The sequence below is a fragment of the Pholcus phalangioides genome, unplaced genomic scaffold (assembly GCF_987345545.1).
Source record: "Pholcus phalangioides strain wild (caught in Gottingen) unplaced genomic scaffold, Ppha-v1.0 ptg000004l_1, whole genome shotgun sequence".
Lineage (NCBI taxonomy): Eukaryota > Metazoa > Arthropoda > Arachnida > Araneae > Pholcidae > Pholcus > Pholcus phalangioides.
In genome coordinates this window covers 44745355-44762896 of record NW_028301597.1, presented here as the reverse complement: position 1 = coordinate 44762896, position 17542 = coordinate 44745355, and the positions used below count along the sequence as shown (strand labels likewise).

General features: G+C 37.6%; 2 protein-coding genes across 2 annotated transcripts; both read left to right on the top strand.

Moving 5' to 3' along the window:
- The first annotated feature begins 218 nt into the window (after positions 1-218).
- On the top strand, positions 219-5331 carry LOC149087664 (speckle-type POZ protein-like). The gene is made up of 2 exons (XM_089231853.1): positions 219-1768; positions 4646-5331. The coding sequence occupies exons 1-2, from the start codon at positions 1742-1744 to the stop codon at positions 4910-4912; spliced, it is 294 nt and encodes a 97-aa protein (XP_089087979.1). The 5' UTR covers positions 219-1741; the 3' UTR covers positions 4913-5331.
- A 6970-nt stretch (positions 5332-12301) lies between these two features.
- LOC149087663 (speckle-type POZ protein-like) lies at positions 12302-15955 on the top strand. The gene has a single exon (XM_089231565.1). It carries the CDS (start codon positions 12383-12385, stop codon positions 13361-13363), a length of 981 nt encoding a protein of 326 aa, XP_089087691.1. The 5' UTR covers positions 12302-12382; the 3' UTR covers positions 13364-15955.
- Positions 15956-17542: the final 1587 nt, after the last annotated feature.

Genomic DNA, 17542 nt, shown 5'->3' with positions numbered 1-17542 from the left:
TTCGTTATCGAGAGGTTCTACTGTATTATGTTACAGTCCACCTCCGAAGAATTTCGTCATCGTGAAGGGACAGCCCACTTTGGTTTGACTTCGGACATTGACCGGCGCGAAATTTTGGCGACAGAAGCTATTTTATTCCCCCTCCAACTTATCAGATATAGTTATCGTTATTTTTTTTCCTCCTGGCTGAGTCATTTCCGTATTATTTTCTCTAAGCAGTCGCTCTAAAAAGCTGCCAAGTGTCAGAAGAAACAACGTCATGTCGTCATTTCTACAAGTAATTAACGATCGTAAAAATTATACCGTGCTCGTGCTGAAGAAATTCCAATTATTGTGGCACTTGCGACTGAGCGAGCTGAAACGGGTTCCTTCGAAGGAGTTATTCCGTCACAATCTTGGTACGTTCAGCTGGAGCCTTATTTCTCTAAAAATAACACCGAGTTCATCTTTCCTGTACGTCTGTGTTTGGATGAGTGTTCGAACAGTGCAATCACCACCCGCTTCAGTTTTTTCCTGAGGAAAGACTCCATTTCAGTTAGCGAAAAAAGTGGTTGTTTTCTGTTCACGGCCAAAGAACGTCAATCTGCACTATACGATTTGTCGTGTGTCTGTGCATTTATAACGGATAAGTTCAGTATATATGTAACCGTAGAAGTTGATATCCATTCCACGCCAACGTGCGAGGAAATTACACAGTACCAGAAAATGCGAGGTATAATCACTTCATTGCAAAATGGTGAATGTAGTGATTTCGTGATAAAAGTTGAAGGTAAGGAAATTAAGTGCCACAAATTCATCTTGGAAAGCCGGGCATCTTATTTCTCCGCGATGTTTGAATCTGGTCTCAGTGAAAGTAGAGAGAATACTGTCGAAATTACAGAATTTGATTACGAAACCATCAAGGCTATTATAAATTTTCTGTACTCTTGCGAATATCCAATCTTGCGATCTAAAAAATTTGCGATGCGTCTCCTTGAAGCCACTAACAAATATCAGATTTTGGAATTGAAAAATATTTGTGAGACATACTTGATTTCGAAGCTGGACGCATCGACAGTGATGCATATTCTGTTACATGCTGACACTCATTCTGCACACCGGGTGAAGAAACAGGCCGTAGATTACATATGGAAGGATGGCACGGCTTTCAAAAATGCTGAGCAATACGAACCTTTGATGGCGAGGCCCGATCTTCTTCGAGAATTGGTGTTGGCTAAAAAGAATAGCTCTTGAATTGTGAATGAAAACCATTAACTTAATTTTTTTTTTTGTTTATTATAATTTTTTTTAGTGCGTGTAAAGGGCCACATTAGTGTCCAGCCTGACCCAATAGTCATTCGCGAAAATTTGCTTCCAGTTTTTCCTCCACCTGCTGCAAAGAAGCATCAGCGGCATAGGCTGGCTATACACTGGCCCAGCATGGCTATGTGTTTCTTGGTGAATATTTGCTTTCAGAACACCATCCAAGGATGCCAACGTGTTGTGACTGTTTACATTCTTCGACTAATGTGTGGCTAGACGGATTGAAGGATCAGAAAAGAAAGCTGTTCTTTTGACTTGAGCTGGGGGGCTAAAAGTTCCTGGTCGTTCTCGTCGACCAGCCTTTCAATATAACCTTCCACCCTCCAACATTTGGCGATCATTGTTAGTGGTGGAGTGGCCACACTTCGAGCCCATGACGAAACTTGGAGCACATTAGGCCCCGCTGAACACGAGTGGGAGCCTCAGATTAAGCCAAGGAATGCAGCGTAACTTTTACGAAAATGAGGTGAGCAAAATATTTGTATTAGAATAACAAACCTCTGTTATTTTCAAATCTTTTGGTATCACGCAAAATTGTAAAAAAAATGTTATTTCAAAAAGTTTGGTTTTAACAATTGTTGGTTTACACTTCAAAATCGAAATCTAATAAAAAAATTGTGTATCTATATGTTGCCATATATTTGCTAAAATTATCATACCAATATCGTAGAAAGGCAATCTGATTATCGGATATCATTACTTATGCAGAATCTTTGTAATATTATTAACCCTTTCTAAAAATGATATCCTGTAAAATGCCATATCTTTTATAATGATGTAGGCTTTCTTCCGAAGTAAGGGGTAGAAAGGAAAATGTTCCATTGGGAAATAAACGTTACAAAATATCTAGGGCTTTTCAATGCTAAAATACGTCTTTTATGGAGACGAGATATCTCGTCAATGCCACTGTCAAACAAGGAATAAATTCATTCGTAATTGGTATCTAACAGATCATCTACAACTCAGATTAGGATCAGTATTTCTTCAGTGGAAGGTAGTGGACTGCTAGAGCGTTTGACTCTTCATAAATGTAATAATAGTTGATACTATTTTGTGTTCACTGTGCGTTGAAAAATGTTCCCTATAAGCCCCGAAAAAAGAAAAAACTCACAAAGTTTTCCTACACATAATTGGCGTATATGGTGGCATCCCATTATACAGCATCCTATACAAGGGACACTCAAGGGAGCGGAGAAATGTACGAAGGATCTATTGTTATAGATAGAATATTATTACATATTATGAAAAGTCCATTCTTCAACCACTGCTGGTGCGTTGGAATTTTCTGCCGGTCCACGAAGCATTTCGCCAAATTCTTATAGACAGAATACATGCTCGGCCCATGGCACGCTTTCTAAATGTGGCCCTCGAAGTCATCTGATGTGGCCCGTGACCTCAAACCTGATTTTGTACGAATAAACCATGCGTCACGTAAGTGACCCGCGGTGCCGTTCCACATCACTTGAGTGGCGTAACATATTCCCAGACCAAGTGACTCATTTACAGATCGCGCAAGTGGCCCGCGATAAATTTCCAGATCATTCAAATGACCCGCGGTACATTCACAGATCATTTAAGTGACACGTGGCATATCTACATATCACTTAAGTAACCTGTGGCACAGTTTCAGAACACTTGAGCTCCACGCTGTGCATTTTTAGATCACTTAAGTAACTTGCGGCACATCTACAGATCCCTTGAGTGGCCTGGGCATAGTTCCAGATCATTCATGGAGGCCCGCGGCACCAAGGCTGTAATTGGGGGGGGGGGGGAAGCAGGCCGATCTGATGCCCCGGCTCAGTTCCGAACCTGAGCGACACATTTGCAAATGGCTTGAGTGACCCGCGGCATATTGACAGATCACTTAAGTAACCTGTGGTGCTGTACCAGATCACTTACGAGCATTAACGTAAGCAAAGGGGGGGGGGGGTTGAAGAGCCAAGATTATAGTGTAATTTTGAAGGGAAAAACTTAAACCCCCTCCCCTCTCAGAAGGAAAAAAATCTGAACCCCCCCCCCCTTGAGAAAATTCTGCGTACGCCTATGCTTATGAGTGCCACGACACGTGTTAAAATCAATGAAGTGGCCCTTATTTCGCCGTTTGAACTGCTTTTCTCGATCCTATGACTTGCCCAATTTGCTCAGACGATATTGACGACGAGGTCAAGATTTGTGTTACGATTCGTATACGTCTCAGATTCGTATGGAGGACAGAGGTTTGATTTAAGATTTCTGGCAAAACTTGCCAATTTTTTCCAAATAAACGAGAGCCCTCAGGATTTGCTTGCCTTATTGCAGAATGCTGGTGATGATTTTCATGATGTCGTCTTAAAAGTTGATGGTAAAGAAATCAAGTGTCAACACACACCCACAAATGTGTTCTGCGTTCTCAATTGTCTTACTTCTCTTACATGTCCAAATCTAGTCTCGACAGTATCGAAATAACTGAAAATATGGAAAAAACATGAAAAGATGATTTAGGGCAACAATTTGGTTACATGTAAACGATAAAAAAAAGTACTGTTTAGACATGATGCATGAGTTTTAATAGGGCGTGCGGTCTCCTCGAACAGCTAAGACTGCTGCACACCTGTTTGCCATGGATGCGATGAGGTTATCGATCAGACTTTGGGGAATACTGTTCCACTCCTCAAGAAGTGCAATCTGCAAGTCTCGGACAGTAAAAGGCGGCCTTGGTCGCGCATACATGCTCGATTGGATTCAGTTCAGGAGAGCACGCTGGCCATTCCATACGCTGTATTGTTTCAGCTTCAAGCATGTTCTCCACCAGACGAGCTCTACGCGGTCGGGCATTATCATCCCCGAAAACAAAGGAATCTCCAATGGCTCCAGCGTAAGGGAGGACATGAGGTCGCAGTATCTCGTCTGCATACCATCGGGCCGTCAAAGTGCCATTCCGAATGATATGCAGGTCCGTATTTCCGCCTATGCTGATTCCACCCCATACCATCCAACCAGCTCGTCTGTATTGTGACCTTTCACGAACGAATGCGGGGTTATTTCGAGTGCCCCTGTCCCTCCATACCAGAACATGTCGGGTGTCACACTCCAGACTGAATCGGGACTCGTCTGTAAACAGCACTTGGCTCCAATCATGTTGCTCCCAATCTCGATGTTCAGCAGCCCGTGATGATGATTTTCATGATGTCTTAAAAGTTGATGGTAAAGAAATCAAGTGTCAACACACACCCATAAATGTGTCCTGCGTTTTCAATTGTCTTACTTCTCTGGCATGTCCAAATCTAGTCTCGACAGTATCGAAATAACTGATTTTGGTTATGAAACGATCAAGGTAATGATAAACTTCTTGTATTCATTTCAGTGTCCTAAATTAGAATTGGTGTCTGCGATGAACCTCTTGAGAGCTGCCGAAAATTTTCAAATATCCGACCTGGAAGATGACTGCGAAAAAAATATCATCATGGACATCCACGCATCGAATGTACTAGAAACATTGCTGCACGCGGACGTTCATTCTGCTGGTAATGTCAAGAAAAACGCCGTGGATTACATTTGCAAAAAATTTGACAGCTTTCAAGAAAGCAAAGCAATACGAACCTTTGATGGCGAGGCCCGATCTACTCCGTGACTTGCTTTTGGCTAAAGCGAAGCATTTTGATGTCAAATGGAGCAGCTCATAACTTTAGTATAAATACTATTATCAGTGCATAACATAATTAATTTTGATTCATGCATTTAAGTGACATGATACTCAAGATTTGAGTGCGGACAATATTTAATTTGAATTATTATCGATTTTTTGTTTTTCGATGAGTAATCTTATTTACTAAAACCAAATTATGTATCACATGGTTTACGTTGTTTCGTAATAAGTTGCTTCTCAAGAGCATTAACACGAAACAACGAAATTTTTCATGTGTCGGTAATGTATTTTGAGAGAAAAAACAAGTGCCTACGTTATAATGTGTGTGTGTGTCCTTTATATATATATTAATTTCAAAAATTGCCCTGATATTTTTATTTTCATTAAATGAGATTTATATTTTGATCACGGTAATTTTATATGCATACTTGTAGTTTATTTTCATCATTTGAATTTTGTTTTGGAATTATCACGTAAATATTTCATCCTCTCATGGCAAATTGCAATTTTTTTTTGGTTTCATAATTCCAACGTTAAAATTGTCGGCGGAAATTCTAAATATCCTATTTTCCTGCGTATATCCGCAGATTTTACGCTAAAAAAAAACGGAATAGTACGGGGATTATATGCCACTCTTTATTACCTACGGCTTTAGAAATATTTTTGAAAAGTAATTTCTGTATATATATATATATAATATTGTTTGAAATTTAATTTTATATATACAGTCAAACCTCGTTAATGAGTCACTCTTGGGAGAGCAAAAATATGACTTAGTAAACGGAGTGACTCGTTAAGCGGAGTAAGCCATAGCTGTGGCAATTCCAATTGGGAGTTCCAAAAAGTGATCCGGTAAGCGGAGTGACGTGTTAACCGGGTGACGCACTAACGAGGTTTGACTGTATATATAGATACAGTCAAACCTCGTTAATGAGTCACTCTTGGGAGAGCAAAAATATGACTTGGTAAGCGGAGTGACTCGTTAAACGGAGTATGCCATAGCTGCGCCAATTCCTGCCTGAGGACAATTGGGACTTCCAAAAAGTGACCCGGTAAGTGGAGTGACGTGTTAACCGGGTGACGCACTAACGAGGTTTGACTGTATATATATAAAATTAAATTTCAAACATTTATAGATTGCGTATAGATGTGAATAGTACTACTTGACCGAATACGCAACTGGTACACATTCCTCAGCGGAATTTCTAATGAATTGGTAAATATCGGATTGTGTGTTCCGAGTTTTATGTCCCCCATGTCGTTTACAGCCGATTCCGGCAGTAAGCAATTATCTTTGGGGTTTCAAAGGGTGATGCTCTCACCTCCAATCATTCTCAGCTGCCTATTAATAGCATTCTGTGTTATATGTTGAAGATACGTGAAACTTTTTTTTTGGCGGATTAATTTAAATTTTAAGCCATATCTTGGCGACAAGATTCATTTTACTCCCATAGCTTTTATTTCCTCTCTGTGGCTAGTTGATGATTTCAGTATTTATTGAAATTTTCAGTTGTGTCGATCGATAAAACATGTCTTCATTTTTGCAAACGATTTCAGGTCATCAAAATTATACGGTGTTGAAAAAATTTGAATATGAGTGGGACTTGCAACTAAATAGTTCCAGGTGTGTTGAAAAACAGAGAAGCGGAGACTTTCGGGGAGTCGATTTCGAACAATCTTGGTATATTCTGTTGGATACTTACTTCAAAAACAACGATACGCTGATGTTTTCTGTACGTCTTTGTTTGAAGGACAGTCCAACCATTGAAAAAATCGCTACTAAGTTCAGTTTTTTTCTGAGTAACAGATACCGTGAAATAAGCACAAAAAGTGGTTGTTTTCTGTTTTCGAAAATATGTAATCAATCTGCGCAGTACGATCTGTTCGCTGATCGTCAATCCATAGGCCTGTATGAAGATTTCAAAATCTGTGTGACGGTGCACGCCGAGATCCATTGGACACCAAAGATCATGAAGGAAGTTTCCGAATTCAAAAACATGCGTGATTTAATGTCTTCATTGCAAAGCGGTAACTGCAGCGATATGGTGATAGAAGTTGATGGTAGGAAAATCAAGTGTCACAGATGCATCTTGTCCTGCAGGTCGACTTATTTCGCCGCGATGTTCAAATCTGGACTCAAAGAAAGTGAAAAAAATGTTATCGAAATTACAGACTTTAGTTACGAAATCATTGAAGCCATGATAAACTTTTTGTACTTTGAATACCCCGCTTTTGGCTGCCAATCCGTAAGTTTTATTGTGCGTCTCCTCGAAGCTGCCGACAAATATCTAATGTCCGACTTGAGAGAAGCATGTGAAACGCAGTTGATATTGGAAATTAACTCGGTGACTGTAATAGGTATTTTGTTAGATGCCGACACTCACTCTGCACATCGGGTTAGGAGGCACGCCATAGATTACATATGTAAAAACAGCACAGATTTTAAGAAATCCGAACAGTATGAGTGTTTGTTGACGAGGCCCGCGCTGCTTCGAGACTTGATGGTAGCTAAAATCAATTCATAATGCATTGTTCAATTGCATATATTTTTTTGTATACCTGGTATGAAACTAAGGTGAACAAAAGATCGTATAACTAACCACGTTTTGCTTGAGCTTTTGTTTTTAATTCCCGAAAGAATCGTTGGAACATAAAGTTGTAAAGTCACAACGTTAGCATACTAATGAAGTAAAACTCGTTTACAGTGTAAATTTGTATCTATTACTTGAAACTTTTGTGTGCCATCTTTTAACGTCAATAACTGCATCATTTACGTAAGTTTTGAAGTCCCTTCAAACGTCATTTTGAACATTCGTGATGAAATCATTTTTTTTTTTTTGGGCAAAGTCGCATACTACCCGTATATTTTTCTGAAAGCTGATCCTTAACCCTTTCAGTTCTGACGATACATTAAAATACCACTAACTTTCAGTCCCCGTATCACCCCTTACATACGTTGTTGGGATTTTGAAGTATTAAATCTGTACAACTACTTTAAGAGTACCAGATCACAGCAAAAGTGTAGGACAACTAGTTTTTTAAATATGACTAAGATTTATGAATAAAAAAATCACTTTCGCGGTCATTGTAAGCAGTTGCAATTTTGCAGAGGCGCAATACTAAAGAAATAGTAGAGGTGAATGAATATTTTTTCCCCCTTATTCATTATTGATCCATATTTCGGTTCATGTCACCGTTTTTATAAATAGTACCCGTGTTTTAAATACCAAACAAATTTGTGTGACTGGTACTTATAAGTATCTTCAGTATATATACATGGTGAGGTGTAGATTGTTTGTAAACAATGGTAAACTCAAATGCCATTATAATTTGAATGTGCAAATCCATTATCTCTACACATGACGTTCCAACGCAGCCAATAAAGCCTACCAGTATATATAGGGTGGTCATAAAATAACTTTGCCGCTATACGAGCCCCTAGCGGCCGCAAGAACAACTAATGCTAATGAAATTCGAGATGTGTTTCAGATTTCAGAGTGCGTGATCAAGAATGAGGAAAAAAAACTTCGCGGTTACAGCAACAAAATTTCGAAGTTCGAACGCCAAAACTCTCTTTTATGCATTGTAAAAAGATCGGCGAAGCAAAAAAAAACCCCACGGATGACGTTGAAGCGATGCCTATAGCATTATAGACGCACACAAAGATCACCTCACCAAGAGTTTGGTGCGCTAACCGCTCGGTTGGCGATTTCTTGCATATCTCAGAAGTCGCAAACCGAGTGGTTTTCATGACCACCCTGTAGATATTTTGGGCATCTGAAGCCGCAACACCACCTACATCACTCTTTGTACGCAAATTTTATATTGCTGGAAAATTTTTCCGGAAAGTATTATTTTGAAGACGCGACACGGGAAGGAAGAAACGATTATATAGACAGCTTGCTACTTCTAGTGGTAAACCATCAGACTTTTAGTTACGTCATACGGACTTCAAATATCACCAGTATAACCGAAGCATTCTTCGGCCAGCATAAATATATTAAGGCCTCGCATACACTCACACAATGTTTCCTTACATGCACCAATTCATTAGAAACTCCCCAGAGGAATGTTTACGAGTTGCATTCACATTTATACGTAGTTGGACTTCAAATACGAAGAAAAAAAATTTTGGTATACTTGAACTTTTCGAGGACAAGCCATTAATTCAGATTAAAAACATGACATAATTAACAGCCATAATTACACTTGAAAAAATTATGCCGGTTTTAGCCAATAAATGCAAAATTTTTGATTAGCAGTTTTTTTTCCCGCGAAAAAATGCGAAATTTCCTATTTCAAAACTATTTTTTTGCGAAATTTCAATTTTTTATTTCTGAAATTTATGTATCCCTACTCATCATTGAAGGGTCCCACCTGCCTTGTCCATAGTTCGAAAGTCTTGGTGGAACCTTTGTCCTTGTTCATTACTGACTACTCCCAGGCAGTGTTCGCCAATACGCATCTAGATCCGTGATTCGCGTATCAAAATTCAATTTCACTCCTCCAAATTTTGTTGAATAGTGAAAATACTTCAAGTTTTAGGTAATTCTTTTAATAGAGTTATATATTTCTGTTTTTTATTAAAAAAATTACCCTCTTGAAATTTTGGAGAGGAATGAAATTACTCTTTTTAAAATTATTATTTTTGGATAACACTGTTCCCAGGTTATGAGGGATGCATTCGATATCAAAGATTTTTGTACGAACAGAGCAAGTCTTCAACAAGCTGTTAGTAATTTTCCTCTTTGTGGTTTCCTAAAAAGCCCTTCACAACAGACGTGAATTACTGTCGTACAACAACTTTATTTCTATTTGGACTCTCTGTAAAAGAAGAATCACTCGATGGTGTCCTTATTTGAGGACTTACAAAAATTCTTTTAGTTTTGCCTCACTTAATTTCAGAGTTTTTTCAAGTGAGAGACAAACCTCTGCCAGACTTGTCAGTTTTTCTTCAGCGCCAATTCAAAGTGAACTGGTGGCAACAAAAAATCAGTTGGATCAAAAGACTGATGAATGTTATTCTCTCCTGGAATGGGAGAACGGTTCTCTATGGGGGATCCCCCCCCCAAGTAAAATGCGATAATTCATGAAATTTTCGGAACTTCTGTATAATAGTAATATTGCAAAAGCAAGTTAAACAACAAATTCAAGAAAACTTCGACTAAAAAACGGATAAAACCGGGAAATTTTTCAAAAAAGCTGAAATGGAAAAAAAAAAACGAAACTGTCACGGAAAATGTGGAACATTAAAATGCTGAGACTAATTTTTTTAAGCAATTTGTAAAATCCCCCACCCCACCAGTGAGCCCTAGATCTTGCCTGGAATAAGATACCTTGTTTAGCCCAGTCTTTTATGATGATCTGCTGTGGTCCTACTATCTTAAGTGCAGAGAAAAAAGCAACAGAATATGGTGAAGCCCAAACGGGAACATTTCTTTCAGAAGAGATCGCCACATAGTTTCTACTTATATAGTCGTCACTGTTTATTACAATCACGGATAATGTTATCATTTGGGTGTTACAACTTTTTTGCAAGCAGCAGACCAATATCATAACATGCGGAAACCAAACTTAATTTTTTTTCCCCCTGTAGGTTATCGTTATCAGTCTGCAAGGCTATGTACGAGGCTAGAAGGTGTTCTCCCTCTCTTATTGGCATACATCTCCGTGCTTAATGTCGTTACCAGCCCATTCGCTGAGATCCATGTAACATTTGGAGCTGATTTTGCAATGGCCTTATGTAGTGAAGATAAATGTATGACGAAAAAAAAAAGCGCTTTCCTTCGGTTCTTGATCAGTTTCTTTCAGTTGATGAGATTAAAATTTCTTTTTCCAAGAGACTTTTTCAAGGGATCTATGAAACGTACAGTATTGTACGTTGAAAAAATATCGTAATTTGTGATAAACATTAGACAATTTCATTCTAACGCCACACAGTGGCTGATATAACAAAAATGCAGAATTTTAGCTCAACGAAAAAGAAAGAGGTCCCGTTTTAGAATAGAATGAAAAAAAAAATGGAAACGATTGCACATTTTGCAACCAGTTATGTGGGAAAGAAAAACAGTTGTCCCGTTTGGTCGTTGTATTTGCAAAAGGGACTTTACTTCGTATATAGTTATCATTCGGCTATTGCTATCAGGAACCCCAAGCCCCGTTGTGATCACATTAAGCAGCGTGAACTGCATTAGTCATATTTTATTGTAGAGAGAGAACGCTCTTCATGCTTTCATAAATCTCCTTCATACCAACAGCATGCATTTCTGCCATCTTTTTTTACTTACCTAGTATTATTTTACACATGCAAGTATGCTAATTTTCGAATATATTAATTACCGAATAACGAAAAAAAACTGAATGTGGTGGCTATTTTTCCAGGTCAAATGTGGATTCAGCACCCAAAAGCTAATTAAGAACAGCTAAATTTTTCCATTGTAGACACCGGTGTAATTTGAGTAGATTTATACAAATAAAGTTGACGTAGAGAGGAAGAATTCCAAGACTATGGGAAAAGTTTTTTTGAAGAGATTGAAAAGTCATTAGTAGGGCTGGGATTTTTGTCCCTCAGGCCAGGATTACACTATAAAAGTTTTGTAAAATCCCTTTGATGAAACTTGAAAAATTCAATCAATAAGATCACCGGTTGCATTTGCTGGAATGCAACCGATGCGCCTATTGGTTGAAATTTTCAAGTTTTATAAAAAGATCTTTTGTCGAACTTTTATAATGTAATCCCGGACTAAAGATGAAACGTCGTTGCTGATCGGTAAATTCAGGTTTTTCATCTATCAGCAACGACGTTAGGGGGTCCTTAGCCCAATCATCTTTAGGGCATAAAAGTCCGAGCCCTAGTCATTAGTTATGACTTATGAGACTTTTTCGCCCTTTTGTTGGAGTTCTATTATAGGGTGAAATGAAGTTACCATCTACTTCTTACGCCGGTATTACACTAAAAGTTTTAGGAAAGTTCTTTTGTAAAACTTGGAAAATGCAACCAATAAGATCATCAGTTGCATTTGCTCGAATGAATATAACTAATATGTTTATTGGTTGGATTTTTGAAGTTTCATAAAACAGCTTTTGTCAAACTTTTATAGTGTAATCTCAGCCTTATAAAAGGGCTTGTTATTTCCCTTGGGCCAGGCTATAATGAGGATCAGTGGAAATTTATAAATCCACGGAAGGGTTTAAAAATTTATTTGTTTTTTGACTGCCTTTTCTCTTTCAGATTCTTCAGTCATTACGCTACGGCACTACGCCAATATCTCTGGCGAGATGGTTTATTTTCTTCCTGTCTGTACAATGTTGGCGAGAGAATTTATGCTATTTCGTATAACCCAGACTGTTTTCTATTTCCTTTTTGTGCGGATAAGATTTGTTTTTTCTCTTCTAGATTGAAAGAGCACCAGGGTTGCGGTGAAGGCCACAGTTAGTTAAAAACACCATAAAATAATGTCTTCCTTATTAAATGCTCTTCCGGATCATGAAGATTATTCCGTTCGTGTATTCAGAAAATTTGAATTCGAATGGAAGAGCCTGCAGATAAAGGAAATATATAAACATTCATTTACCAAAAGCAAAAGTTTTCCTCCAGTCACATCGGACTATTCTTGGTTCATTCAGCTACGTCGTCACTCCGGCGTATCTTCCGAAATTTATTTTAGTCTTGGTTTGAATGATTACAAATCAGATGAAATCTTCGCAGAATACAAAATTCTTGTGAAATTGGTTGATCGTGTATTATACGAAGACGATGAAATTTTTGTCTTATCAAAAGAGCGCCACTGTTTCCCACAAAAGGCTTTCAGCTTAGATAGTTCCATAAGTAAATACGAAAAGATTGACATCTTTGTGACAGTTAACGCTCAGATCCCTTCGGGTCGAGCAATCATCAATAAAATCGTGCGTTATCAGAATATGCGAGATTTACTCTCATCCTTGTTGAAAAGTGATTTCACTGACGTAGTGATCAAAGTCGATGGCGAAGAAATCAAGTGCCACAGAAGCGTCTTGTCCTGTAGGACGTCCTATTTCGATGCGATGTTTAAATCTGGTCTGAGTGAGAGTAAAGAAAGTTTCATAGAAATAACTGACTTCGATAAGGAAACCATCATGGCTGTGGTGAAGTTTCTGTACACCTTCGAATACTCCGAATTACCAGTAGAATCTGCCATGAATGTTTTGGAAGCCGCTGAAAAATATCAAATAAGTGATTTGAAAGATGCGTGTGAGAATCATCTCATCACTGAGATAAATAAATCGAATGCAGTGGGACTATTGTTGCACGCGGATGCTCATTCCGCTGGCAAAGTCAAGAAACAGGCAACGGAATTCATACTCAAGAATTTCGATGGAGCCGAACAGTACGAGCCATTGATGACGAGACCAGACCTCCTTCGAGCCATCCTGTTGTCTAATGTCAACTCCAGCTGAATCTGAATCGAATCATCGGGTTTCTTCTTTAGTGTATGAAGTACCATAAAATAATATGTGTTAGCATAATTATTATAGCACAAAAAAAGAATGTATGGCCAAAGAAAGTGGTGAGCAAAATATTATGAAATGATAACCCATTATTTAATTTTTTAACTACTCTTTTCTCCTCATATATATGTTACAGAAAGTGTGATAAATCCGGTGATTATGCAAGACGCCGATTACTCCGGTAAGTTTGATAAATATTGTAAAATGGTTAATCCCCAGCTCTTATATTGGTAAATATAATATAAATCGTCATCTTTTAATTCAAATTTTTTGGACATTATTCATGAACTTCAGTGAGGATGATTAATTTCATCGGTAAAGTTTGGCAATGTGTGTGTACATGTTGGTAAATATGAAGAAAGCCAGCATTTACTAGGCCGGTGAATAAACTAATTTTAATTTTATTTGGTTTTTATGACAAAATACCGTCTACTACATGGCATCACGTACGGGCAAAACTGCGCAGTGGTTAGTGATACTGTATTTCCATGCATTTCTTCCACATTTATCAAACTCCATTAGGGAATTATGCATGCGGTAAAAGTGATAAATGCAATGAAATTTGTCAACCTTACTGAGATGATTAGTGATTATGCATAATTACTGACTTATCACATTTTTCGTAACATCTACGTATTTTCGCATGTGCCGGGGGTTTATATCGCAAATCAAGGAAAACCAATTGCTTGGATTTGGGTTAGTAGAATTTAAAAAAATAATAAAACTGTTTTTTGCTGCATTAAACAATATTTACATATAGGCCTACATTTTAATTTCTGGTTAAGGGCATGCAGCTGATGCCTCGTATGCAAAACTTATAGAATGCGTAGGGCTTATCAACCAACTTTTTAATGTTATACGGTTATCGAAATTGTTTATTTTTACGCTCCGATTGCGACGATGATCATTTTTGTTGAATGTAATACGTATTTAAAAATGATACTGAGATAAATCATGCTCATGTCGACACATATTTCTGTTTCCTCTTTTTTATTACATTTATAATTGGAATTTCGATCTAAATTAGTTTCCTTAATTGATCGTGTGTTTTTATTGTTATGAAAATTAGTTTTTATAAATTTAATTTTTAAAAAAAATGGTGATTTTTTGAATCCTTTTTATGTTATAACTTTTTTTAATACTTCTGTTTTTACTGATTTTACACTTTGTTGTTAGAATACTGTATTTTCTAATTAAAAAAATCTCGGAACTAATTTTCATTATGTATAGGTAATATATACACTCTTCCCAATATGATGCATAGTTTTAAATCGATTGATACGTTTGTTCTCAATTTTGTTCCTGACTTTGAAGTCTTTGTTTCTTAAAATTCGATTTATATGCAACATTTTGTGGATGCTACTGCATACTTTTCATAAGCGGGCATTTCAAAAATTAACGACTTAGGGATCATTCTAGTATTACGTCAGCATCGATGGGGAGGGCGGGGGGGTGGTCCAATTTGCTGACTTTTGATGACAAGGGGGGGGGTTGGATGATGCTTACGTCATCAACCACCCTTTATAAAAATATGAAATATCCTTAATGGCATCCTGAACTAACAATCTCCCTATTGATAAGTCTCCCAGAGAGTCATTTTAGTGATCTCTAAATGTTTCGTGGTTCCTTCAAGTGATCGAGAAATGTGTTTGGGCCGCTTAAGTGCTCTCGAACTGTGCCACGCATCAGTCAAGTGATCCGTAATTATGCCGCGGATCACCAAAGTAATCTAGGAATGTGCCGGGGGTAAGTTGAGTTATGTAGAACCACACTGCGGGTCGCTTAAGTGCTCTAAAACTGTGCCAACTGTCACTCAAGGAATTTCTAAATGTGCCACGGATCGCTTAAGTGTTCTGGAATCGTGCCGTGGGTCACCTAAGCGATCTGTAAATGTGCCGCTTAGTTTTACAAAATTAGGTTTGAGGGGGCAGGTAACATTATCAATCAGGTAACAAATATCATCCACATTTGGCCCACGGGCCAAGGATTTATCATTATATGGCTTGGAGGGTGGGTCACAATGAATTTTTGAGTTCTTAGCCTTCGAATAACATTGGAATTAACAGAAATTGATTGTAATAACATACAAAGGTATTTTCTTTCGAAATTTTTATTTCCTTTTTTTTTTAAATATTTTTTGCATGTAAAAAAATATTTTTTGATCGTTTGGGTGGGGGCAGAAGCCCCCATGTCTCCCCCCCCCACCCGCGTACAGTCTCTGATCCCAGTAATATGTGATAGGAGTTGGAGGGGGGGGGGTGCAGAGATGACAAAATTTTGCCGACAGGGATTGGTCAAAAATGGCTGAAAAATTGCTGACGTAATACTTGAACGGCCCCTTACTCTTAAATGAGGACTGATCGCAAGAGAATGCATATTTACTGGAAAAATGATGCAGTGTTCATTATTGTTCGTGATAATTATATACAAAATTTTCAATTGTACCAAATTCAATATTATTCGTCTATTATACGTTTGTATGATTAAAAAGAACTTTTCTGACAATAATTTTTCCGGTTTAATTTTTCAGAAATGGTTATGAACAAGTGACTTTTATTATTGAAGTTCTTTTTAAATTCCTTTTATTATTGAACACCTGTTTTATTAGCTTTGTTTTTATCATAACGTTAAAAGAAAGTTGTTTGTATTTCATTTGTAGCTATCGTGTAAAATATTAAAATATTTAGAGATAAAAGAATTTTACTAACTTTTTAAAGTTTTTATTGCTCGTAAAGTAATAAAATACTTTACGTAAAATATTCAAATGTTAAGCTTCACCTTCGGATGGTCAGTATTGGTGCATATTCAAAGCAATTCATTCGTGGTTGCAGAAACGAGCCGATATATATTCACATTTCAATACAGCAGTAATAATTTCAAAATATTTATTCCCGGAGATTTTTTTTTTCCTTGGTTATTTCATCTATTTCACCAGAAATCTATATAAGTTGTGGTTGAAAATTGTATTCAAGTTTTAATGATTCTATTAGGGTAGGGTGGCCAGATGAAGCGCCTGCAAAACCGGGACAAATCCTGGAAATCGTTGTTAAAACCGGGATATCCATTTATGATAACCGGGACATTTTCAAAACTCTCTTTTGGTGGGCATTGCAATGTATTTAAAATTGCAAACTAACAATGTATTACGAAAATATTATCACACTACTTCTACATAGAGGCGCAAAAATTAGTAAAATATCAGAATATTAGAGCCATGGATGCCAGATGTCCCGTCCCGTATATGCGTGATTGAAGGGCGTATGCCATGAAGGTGAGATGCGTTACGTTATTTACTCATAAATTACTGGGAGGGAGAGTAACTTAAGTATTCTTGGTCTCATATTATAACGTTTATGCTTCTGCGAACAGTCGACCCTCGGTTTACGAACTTACTAATACTTTCCGGAAGTCCGTTTGCAAATCCAATTGTTCAGAGAAAGAAACCAAAATAGTTTTCCCCTATATAGGAATCCAGGGTCGCAACTAGATGCTTGGTCACCCGAGGCAAGTGCGCATTTTGGTGCCCCCTTGTAATGTTGAAGGAGAGGTTTGAAAATAAAATTTGCGCCCCCTCTGGTCCAGTGCCAGGGGCACGAGACCCTTCTGTTCCCCCTAGTTACGGCCCTGTAGGAATCAATGCAAAATTTCTTAATTCCTTCCAAGGACTTCGAATATTTCTAGTGTGAACTTTCACGGCAGTGCTTTACGCTCAAGTGCATAACACAAAACCTATTGAAATCATAGGTTTTGTGTTATGCACTAAACCTATAATGAAGGTCAGTAGTTTAAAACTGAAAATGCTTTTCCCTAGAAGAGACAATCCCAACCTTACGAAATAACGGGCTTATCTATATATATATATATATATGGAAAAATACATGGAAAAATTTTCCGTTTTTTGATCGAACCCATAATTAATGAGTTAAAACGCTTTAAAATTTGATGCCATCACTTCAAAATTGAGCCAAATTCTAGACATCTAAGACATAGATGTCTGAATACTAGTAGAGTACTGAATTACTACTAATCTAGTCTATGTCTTTATTATCTTTATTAACTTATTTTTAAATTTTTAGCAGAAGCTGGAACGAATCAAACGATTTTCTATAGAAACCTATGGGAAATCAC

Excerpts from the sequence above, each read along its gene's own strand:
- LOC149087664 (XM_089231853.1), top strand. The coding sequence starts at position 1,742 with ATGCAGCGTAACTTTTACGAAAATGAG. Across the intron at positions 1,769-4,645 it reads GTAACTTTTACGAAAATGAG|TGTCCTAAATTAGAATTGGT; the intron begins GTGAGCAAAATA and ends TATTCATTTCAG.
- LOC149087663 (XM_089231565.1), top strand. The coding sequence starts at position 12,383 with ATGTCTTCCTTATTAAATGCTCTTCCGGATCATGAAGATTATTCCGTT.